Below are 9,478 nucleotides of genomic sequence, written 5' to 3' on the forward strand. Positions count from 1 at the left end.
TCATGAGTTAAATACTTGGAGTCTTCACAGATCATGTGACATAAAACACTACCTTTCTTTCCTTACATTAATAACATGTATGACAGTGCTATGTCATTATAAAGCGTTTAATTGAATTTGAACATTGAACTTAAACCCTGGATATCTCAGGAAGTGCACGGTAAGTGTAACTATGCCTATGTATTCATTATGTTTCGCTGTAGAGGTCAACACAGCCCCCAAAAGGACTATTCTTATCAACTGTATGCAAGTATTCCTTTGTGTTGTCTTCGGAATGCTTCATTATTTTGCCAAACCACATTGTCACATCTCTGAGAAGCAGAGGTTCTGTTGTGGTTGCATCATATAGGTCTGATATCTGATTGGAGGTTAACTTTATAGCAATACTATTGGTCAACAACTCAGATTTTGAATCCAAACAACTCAGATGCTTATAAGTGTCTTAGATGCATTGTTCTTTTTCTCTTTGTTCCTGAACTGCTGTGGTGAGATTCTCTCTCTCCACCACATGGACATCTGGGGCATGGCCTTTCAGGCTATGATATCTCTTTCTCTCTCTCTCTGAGTGGCGCAGCGGTGTAAGGCACTGCATCTCAGTGCAAGAGGCTGGCCGTGATTGGCTGGCCGTGATCTGGCCGTGATTGGTAGTCCCATAGGGCGGCGCACAATTGGCCCAGCGTTGTCTGGGTTTGGCCATCATTGTAAATAAGAATTTATTCTTAACTGACTTGCCTAGTTAAAGAATAATGCTCTGTTAATGTTAGTATTGCCTTGTAACTTAAACTTTATGCCTTGTATGTGAATCCATACATTTAACAAATTAATTAATTACACTTGTATTTGGAATTACATTGTCAGATATTTCATCATTGCCTATTACTGTAATGCAACTATAGTCTCCAGCATATTGCTATTTCTTTTGGAATCAGAAACATTTTAATACACTAATTGCTTAGTCTTATTAATATATATATATATATATATACACTCATGTCAAATTACTGCCCACTACATCGCCGTGAAAACTGTTCTCATGGGCACACAAATGCAAAATAACGTTGGCCTATGCCATTGCAAAAACAAATTCTAACCGAGAATGAACTATATGCTTACTGTTATTAATGTATACTTGTATCGATTGGATGGGCATTGGTGACTAGCTGTAGGCTAGTGATAGTCGACCATCAGCTGATCCAGGAGGAGAAAAGAAAGAAAATAAACTCCTTCTGGCCGCGGACGGCACGGAGAACACCAATACACCTGAAAAACAATGAGCACTCTAAACAGCTGATTGATTTATCATTGTTTGCTTTTGTCAACGGATAAATCTAATGCATTGGAATATTAGGCAATCTTTTTATCAAGATGCAAGGCCAACAAATTGTAAAAATGAGGAAGTACAAAGGAAAATCTATGCGTTTAAAAGCTCGGCTGAGGCCGAAATTCAGCACTGAGTGGACAGTGCTGCTATAGAATTCTACAGTACCATTCATGGACAGCGAGACTTTGTGCAGCCACATAGTAATAAACTGTTTAAACCATTATTTTCATATTTACCACTATAAAACATATGTACCACTGCATTTTAAACAAAGAATGGTTCAATTAGCATTATGTAGGAGGCCCCACCCAAAACGCTACTTTTGTTGCATGTAGGAGAGCTAATGTGTCAAGGAAGTTGAGCACCCAACACCCCCTCCCCTGTCATTTGTAGCCTGCTTGAAAGGATTGGATAGCTGTATCAGGGAAAGGTGGTCCTACTACCAATTTAGTCATGATCTTATTTGCAGGCTAGGTGGGCCCACTGCTGTATTGGCTAAACACACCTTTTAGATTAGTGAATGGAGGGGTAAGAGCTAGAGGAGGCTACTGAAATTCATCTCTGCAGTGCTGACTAGCCAAACAAATAGGAATCACAATTGAGTAGCCTAGTTCTTATTCACGTCGTCAAACTTTTAATGACAAATGAGCAAAACAATAGATCTGATGAAAAAGGCTGATTTATTTATTATAAAATGATATTGAAATACGAGTTCAATTCCACCTTCAGCACATTGACAGGAAACCCAAGAGGAAATCCCTTAAAATTGTAGAAGGATCAGCCTGAAATCCCTCAGCCTTAACTCCTGTATCCAGCAGTCAACGCGTGGAATGAATGAAAGGTTCATGAAATATTGAGGTGAAAACTGGAAAGGCGATGTATGAAGGAGACAAATCCTGAACAAAATAAATATCCATGTGATGTTAAAGGTGTAGCCTACACACCAATGTTTTGTGGCACAGTGCACTCCACTTTTAAAGAATCCACTGATTAATAGTGAAATCCTTTGATAGAGCACTATATTAAAAATATGAATACATTGTATTTCAAATACCTATAACATAAGGCAACGTGTTAAATGTATAACGCTAAAATAACCTAGTTTGTTTTTTGACAGTAGGACAATACACTGTGTAGACAAAACATTAAGGACACCTTCCTAATATTGAGTTGCGCACCCCCCTTTGCCCTAAAAACAACCTCGTAGGGGCATGGACACTACAAGGTGTCGAAAGTGCTCTACAAGGATGCAGGCCCATGTTGACTAATGCTTTCCACAGGTGTGTCAAGTTGGCTGGATGTCCTTTGCATTTCTTGACAAACCGGTACACCTTGCACCTACAACCATACCCTGTTCAAAGGCACTTAAATCTTGTCTTGCCCATTCACCCTCTGGGTGGCACACATACACTATCCAAGTCTCAATTGTCTCAAGGCTTAAAAAAAAAATACTTCTTTAACCCGTCTCCTCCCCTTCATCTACATTGAAGTGGATTTAACAGGTGACATCAATAAGGGATCATAGACTGACCAGGTGAAAGCTAAGTCAAGGAAAGAGCAGGTGTCCTTAATGTATTGTACACGCAGTGTATGTGGACTAAAGGAATATGTTACTGTAGTTCAGGCTATCGTGTTGGAATAAGGCACATTGTAAAGTGAAAGAACAAAAGAAAGCGAGAGAAAGGGCAGTGACAGAGCTCTGTGATTCAGCGCAGCATCAGTGAAAACATTCATTCCATACCATTAAAGGGTAAACGCATCGTAAAACTACCACTGTCATTGGAAAACATGAGTACATTACTCGCGCCAGAGAGAACCCTCAGAAGAAACATTTTAATGGAAAATGTCCCCTTTAGAGAATTTCCCTGGTGGATGAAAAAAAACAATCCCTCTGGAATGAAAAAACAATCCCCATCACATCAGGAACGGGGAGTTTGAGATTCAAATCATATACTTAACAGAAGGGAAAAAATGAAAACAATTTCCACAAGCATAAACATCTAGCCAGGAACATTGACTTCCTGAGCAGAGTGTTTAGTCCCCCATAGCCCTGGCAGGCAGCATTAAAATCCCAGAGTGCCACGGTAATTCTCAGGGAGCAGAGGGAGAGTGATGAGTGTTGTTGTGGGAGAGGGCACCAAAGCTGGGCTGCTGGGCCCCAGAGGCAGAGTCAGTAATCTCAGAAACAGAATCAATCAGAGAGATGGAGTGGAGCCATCAACTCCCCGCCATTACCGACGCTTTTTGCAACAAGGCGCTGCCTCGGTTGTTGGAACAGCCCAGTGCTGGCTTCTTCAATCTGAACCCCGCCACAACGGGGATCACGGTGGTAAACCCCCTGTGCAGGCCCAGTACCAACCCCCCCCATGAGATCCTCTTTATTTTCTGTCAGAGGTGCCGGGCTAGTCATTGATCACGGATTGTCTGACTGCCAGGTGACGTTCAAGTTTTCAACAAACACAGCAATGAACATGAACAGCGCCTAAACATGGTGAAAATGTTCACGGCATGTTTCTTCAACAGTGGCCGAGAGATTGAACAAATATTACGCAATAAAATTGGCCTAATGTTTTCTTGGTTGCCTTCTATCTACAGTAAATACATCTACAGTAAATACAACATTCAGTCAGTCATTTCATATTTCAACAGTTTGAGGCACTGGTTTATATCACAGACAAAGATGGGTGGGGTGGCCCCTGCATTGCTGAACAGAAAACCCCTTATTTAATCTCGCCCTCAGTGGCCAGGCCACATAATATGGGAGTGGTCTATAGACACTCGCGGATCAGAGTGTCGAGCCCTCCATGGAAAGTGAATACACACGACATTGTTGGATTCCTCCGTAGCCCTCCAGACTAGGCGGATCAGACACGACATGCACGATACCCAAAATGGCACCGTCTTCCGCCCCTCCTCAATCAGACTTGTCCTTTTTCTTGCCCCCTCCAATAGGAACTTTACTGGCTACCGCTGAGCCTACTGCGGACACGCCTCCTGCTACAGCACACACCCCTCCTTTCACCAGCCCCACCCCGATGCTGGGTACAGCGGCCACCGAGGAGACAGCGGTCTTGGTCAGGTCGAAGCTCTTCCCTCCTATCCAGGCCACCCCACCCACAGTGGCTCCCACGGCACCTTTAGTGACACTGAAGAGGCCGCCGGTCACTCTGGAGAACATGCCTGGCTGGGGCATGGGGTGATCCTTGTTGCTGTCTGATGAGAGACGATAGGGTTTTAGTGTTGAGAGAAGTTAAGCAGAAGAACACAAAGTAACTTCCCCAGCTTATGGAAAATGTTCTCCGTTCCATACTGCACAGAATGATGAATAGGCTACTACATGAAAGTTTGTGTCAAACCATGATGTGGCCATTATGACCACATTATACAGTGGTAACCCCAGTAGAAAGTTAAAACTAAAAAATAGTAATGACGGCCCTCAATAGCCCTCATTGCTTTGAATGACAAAATAATCAGTGTGTGGTGGGCTAGACAGAAACTGTAGAACCACTAACAGTGTAGAAGATGGAACGGTAATGCCACCTAGTGGTACACAAACACAAACGCTTCAGACAGAGAAGAGATCCTTACGGCTTCCAATTTGTGAGGAAATTAAAATCTGACGCCGATGACGTGGACGTCGATTAAGGCAGCCCCCCGCACCTCTCTGATTCAGAGGGGTTGGGGTAAATGCAGAAGACACATTTTGGTTGAATGCATTCAGTTGTGCAACTGACTAAGTATTCCCTTTACATTACTGAGTGTCAGTGTACATTTTTTTTTATCAATGTCCATCAGCATGTGAGTGGCCACTAAGGAGACTGAACTGACCTGCTGGAGGCTCATCTTTGAGGTATGCTGGGACTATATCCTGCTGCTCACGTTGACTCATCGTCCCTCTAGGCAGGAGAGAAAACAGGTCAAGTCAACCAATTCCTCAATATTCCCAAATGAGGCACCAATCTCTGAAGGACTGTAGAGAAAATGTTTCCCTCTGGCAGTTAAAATGGCTAGTTCTTGAAAAACAAGATGGAGAATGATTGCTCATAGGAGTAACCATTCCTCAGTCTGACTTCATGGGTGTGCTGCCTGCTTCTAACACCACCAAACAATGCAGTCCCTGTTTACTGTTGAAGCACAGGATAAGCAGAGGTAGAAGACTCAGTGAAGGAATACTGGGCCTGATTGAGACAGCCTAATCATCCGTTTTCCCCCTGGCTGTCTCAGCCATGTTCAAGTCAACAAGATAAAAACAATTAAAGAACATTTAAATAAATTGATTTCACTCAAGCACTGCTGTTTTTTTGCCTTTATCTGACAGACCAGAGCAGCAAGTCATAACTGCATCAGTTATGACTTGCCGCGGCAATGTAACATTCATAGCGTAGTTTAGGAAAAGTTTTTGTAAAACATGCACCTTAGGCTACAGTTGGTAGAGCATGGTGTTTGCAACGCCAGGGTTGTGGGTTCGATTCCCACAGGGGGCCAGTACAACAACAAAAAATGCATGAAATGAAATGTATGCATTCACTACTGTAAGTCGCTCTGGATAAGAGCATCTGCGAAATTACTAAAATGTAAATTACTAAAATGTCAGCCTTTATTCTTAGTAGAAAAGCCTTGAACAGTCATGACCATTAAATGCTTGCTGAGGGCCTATGAACATTCTCATAAGCCTAATTACAATGTTGAAATGCATGTGCTGCTCAACAGCCCAGCTACGTGCATGTGGCAGTAAAAATGGCATCAAACTGAACTTCACACTACAGTAGCCAGCAGATCCGACCAGCTTGCCTACAGCTGCACTATGGTCAGACAGCCTTCCTGTGTAGATTAATAAAACAATGCGGAGCAGGTGTGAGACGTGGCTAGGAAAACGTCATCCGTGGATTTTGGTACGCTTTCCGAGGCATATCTCGTGCCGGCTCCGCGTTGTCTTGGGGTGCTTTCGTAAATTCACCCTGGCTTCTCCAATTTCAGAGCACTCTTGTCTGAGTGTACCAGAGTGCAGAATAACTGACGAATTTACAAACCCTCAACACCCGTTGAATATGGCCGGATAACATGAAAACAGCCTAACCAGCTCCGCTAAGGCGAGTAAAATGGTTGATTAACAAACACACCTTTAATCTACACAGGAAGGCTGTCCTACCCTAGTGCTTGTTTAGCTGTAAGCAAGTGGGTTGAATCTTCTGGCTAACACTACAGTAAACTATGCTAGTCTACAAGCAAACTTTACTCTCCATGTCCCCGCATTGCACACTCACAGATACATCATTGTGTAAAAGCTTTCATTAGCCTATCCTTAGGCAAAGTACTAGAATGGAAATTAGAAATGGACCAACACATACATACGTGCTGGCTAAAGTACATTCATTTCACAATAAAAAGGTTTGATTGTCAATTGTATTCAGTAAGCGACAATTGAAAACAGTTTATATGGCCACCCAGTAGGCATATAACGTTAGATAGCCATGCGGTCATTAATCTAGATTCAATAGACCCAATTTGTGGAAAATCAATTGATATGGTTCTTGAAGTTGAAGGTGTGGAGCTGGAGTTAATTTAGTTATATTAACTAAATATCAAACTTGTAGTACTAACGTTAGCTAGCTAGTTAAAATAGCTGTGCCCATGATAAACATACAAAAGATGTTCAATTTAAAATTGTTCGCGTTATCTACGTTATGGATTACTGAGTGACGACGTGGCAACAGGCTACCCAGTCCAACTGAGTTGACGTTTGGCAACTAGCTGTGTAGCTAGGATAGCAACCACTAGCATAGACTGTTAGCTAAATTAGCGTTTGCTAGCAACATGTTTTAGTAAAATATGCTCTCATTCACTTCGATTTTAAACTCCATTTGCTATGTGAAACACCTTTCTTTAGGCGCGCAAGGGCGAAAAACAACCAACTTTTAGCTAGCTAAATCACTCATCTTGACTGAAGCTGCATGGCTAGCTAACGTTAGCTAGCTACTAGGTAATTAGAACACTAGTTAGCTAACTAACGCTAATTTGTTGGTTGGAGATGACTTAATGTAGTGCAGAATGCCTTTCTATTTGAATTGTGTGATAACACAAAATAGTTGGAGTTCACATAAATCGATAATTGTTTTAGCTAAATAATATAGCTAGCGTTATGTTAGCCAATTTACAACGTACCTTGCTGTTTGTGTGTCTGTTATCTCTGACTGACACCGCAACTACCATCAGCAACTTTTCTTTTGAGAGTAACGTTAGCTACAGTAGCCAGGCATTAACCAGTAAACTACAAGCTTTGTTTCCACCCCTAGCCAGAAAAGTCACAATACCTTCATTTATACTGAACAACAATACAAACGCAACATTTTCAATCATTTTAATGAGTTACAGTTCATAGAAGGAAATCAGTCAATTTAAATAAATTCATTAGACCCTAATCTATGGATTTCAAATGACTGGGCAGGGGAGCAACCGTGGGTGTGGGGGGGGGGCAGCCAATCAGAATGCGTTTTTTCCACACAAAGGGGCTTTATTAGAAACAAAAACATACTCCTCAGACCCTCCCGCAGGTAAAGAAGCCGGATGTGGAGGTCCTGGGGCTGGATTCAAAAAACCTTCTTAAGAATACATTTCTTCTTAACTGCCATTTTCTCCTTAACTTTAGACTTAAGAAGTTAAGCAAAGTTGCTATTCCTCAATAAAGTTATTGGAAATGTTAAGGTTTTTCCTAAGTTTCTTCCTAAGAGCAAAGTTAAGAAATGGGATTCTTGAAAATAATTATTCAGGATTTCTTCTTGGAAATGTACTTAACTTAAGGATAGCTAAACCCTTGTCTTGAGACGAATGGATACTTTTCTTGCGCCACAGACAGTTGGCTACCGGATATTTAAATACAGCAAGAATACAAATTAAACCCTTGTCTTGAGACGAATGGATACTTTTCTTGCGCCACAGACAGTTGGCTACCGGATATTTAAATACAGCAAGAATACAAATTAAACACACATTATCTAGCTAGCTAGTAATTAACAATATATTACAATATTCTAGAAGTGTTAAATAGCTAGCGCTATCTCGTCAATTTGCAAAGAAGAACTTGGCTAACTTAGCTAATGTTAACGTCAGTAGCTATTTTGGCTGTAATGTCTTTACACGTTAGCTAATGTCCCTCTACCACAATCTTTATGATGGACTACACCTTCTCCTCCAGCTGGCCCACATGAATGGTCTCTCAGTACCCTTCTTAGCAGCTTGATGTCGGACCACTTTTTTACGGTGTCACTGTCCCTTGCCATACCCCCGACGGCAGAGAGACTCGGCCACTCTCGACCATCCTTTCTTTTTGGTCTCTGCAGTTATCAAGTCTCCCCAACAGCAACCTTTCCCTGGCTGCTATTTCCTCCATCATTTCAATCTCTTTTCTTGGTTATCCATTTTTGATATAGCTAGTTTGATGGCTATAATGTGTGAAAAATAGTGAAATAACCAAAGCCGATCATCCCTGTCACATAGGCTTTTTTTATTGGTTTCAAGCACGTCACTAATGTCAATGCCACCTAAGATATTTATGAAGTTCCTAAGAAAACTACGAATCCCTAAGAACATTTTGAGGAATTGCATTTACGAACTATCTTATGAACTTCCTATTTTTGTCCTTAAGAAACTTCTTGCGTTTTTTCGTAAATAAGGTTTTGTGAATCCGGCCCCTGTGCTGCCGTGGTTACATGTGGTCTACGGTTATGAGGCCGGTTTGATGTTCTGCAAAATTCGCTAAAATAACAATGGTATGGTTCAGCTGTTGCCAGAGAATTTGTTAATTTCTCTAACATAAGCTGCCTCAGTTTATGGTAGAGAAATTAACAATCAATTCTCTGGCAACAGCTGTGTTGGACATTCCTGCAGTCAGCATGTCAATTGCACGCTCCCTCAAAACTTGAGACATCTGTGGCATTGTTTTGTGTGACAAAACTGCACATTGTCGAGTGGCCTTTTGTCCCCAGCACAAGGTGCACCTGTGTAAAGATCATGCCGTTTAATCAACTACTTAATATGCCACACCTGTCAGATGGAGGGATTATCTTGGCAAAGGAGAAATGCTCACTAACCGGGATGTAAACAAATTTGTGCACAATTGACAATGTTTTTTGTGCATATGGAACATTTCTGGGATTTTTT

General features: G+C 41.7%; 1 protein-coding gene across 1 annotated transcript; it reads right to left on the minus strand.

Moving 5' to 3' along the window:
- Positions 1-1,982: 1,982 nt before the first annotated feature.
- tmem263 (transmembrane protein 263) lies at positions 1,983-7,644 on the minus strand. Its single transcript, XM_014148224.2, has 3 exons — positions 7,484-7,644; positions 5,150-5,217; positions 1,983-4,534 (listed from the first exon to the last, which is right to left on the minus strand). Exons 2-3 carry the CDS (start codon positions 5,208-5,210, stop codon positions 4,236-4,238), a joined length of 360 nt encoding a protein of 119 aa, XP_014003699.1. The 5' UTR covers positions 5,211-5,217; positions 7,484-7,644; the 3' UTR covers positions 1,983-4,235.
- Positions 7,645-9,478: the final 1,834 nt, after the last annotated feature.

Source organism: Salmo salar, chromosome ssa16 (genome assembly GCF_905237065.1).
Source record: "Salmo salar chromosome ssa16, Ssal_v3.1, whole genome shotgun sequence".
In the NCBI taxonomy this organism is placed as follows: domain Eukaryota; kingdom Metazoa; phylum Chordata; class Actinopteri; order Salmoniformes; family Salmonidae; genus Salmo; species Salmo salar.

What these genes read in the sequence shown, in the direction of transcription:
- tmem263 (XM_014148224.2), bottom strand. Translation starts at nt 5,210, where the DNA reads ATGAGTCAACGTGAGCAGCAGGATATAGTCCCAGCATACCTCAAAGAT. An exon ending in CAAAGATGAGCCTCCAGCAG is followed by an intron (nt 4,535 to 5,149) that starts GTCAGTTCAGTC and finishes GTCTCTCATCAG; the next exon opens with ACAGCAACAAGGATCACCCC.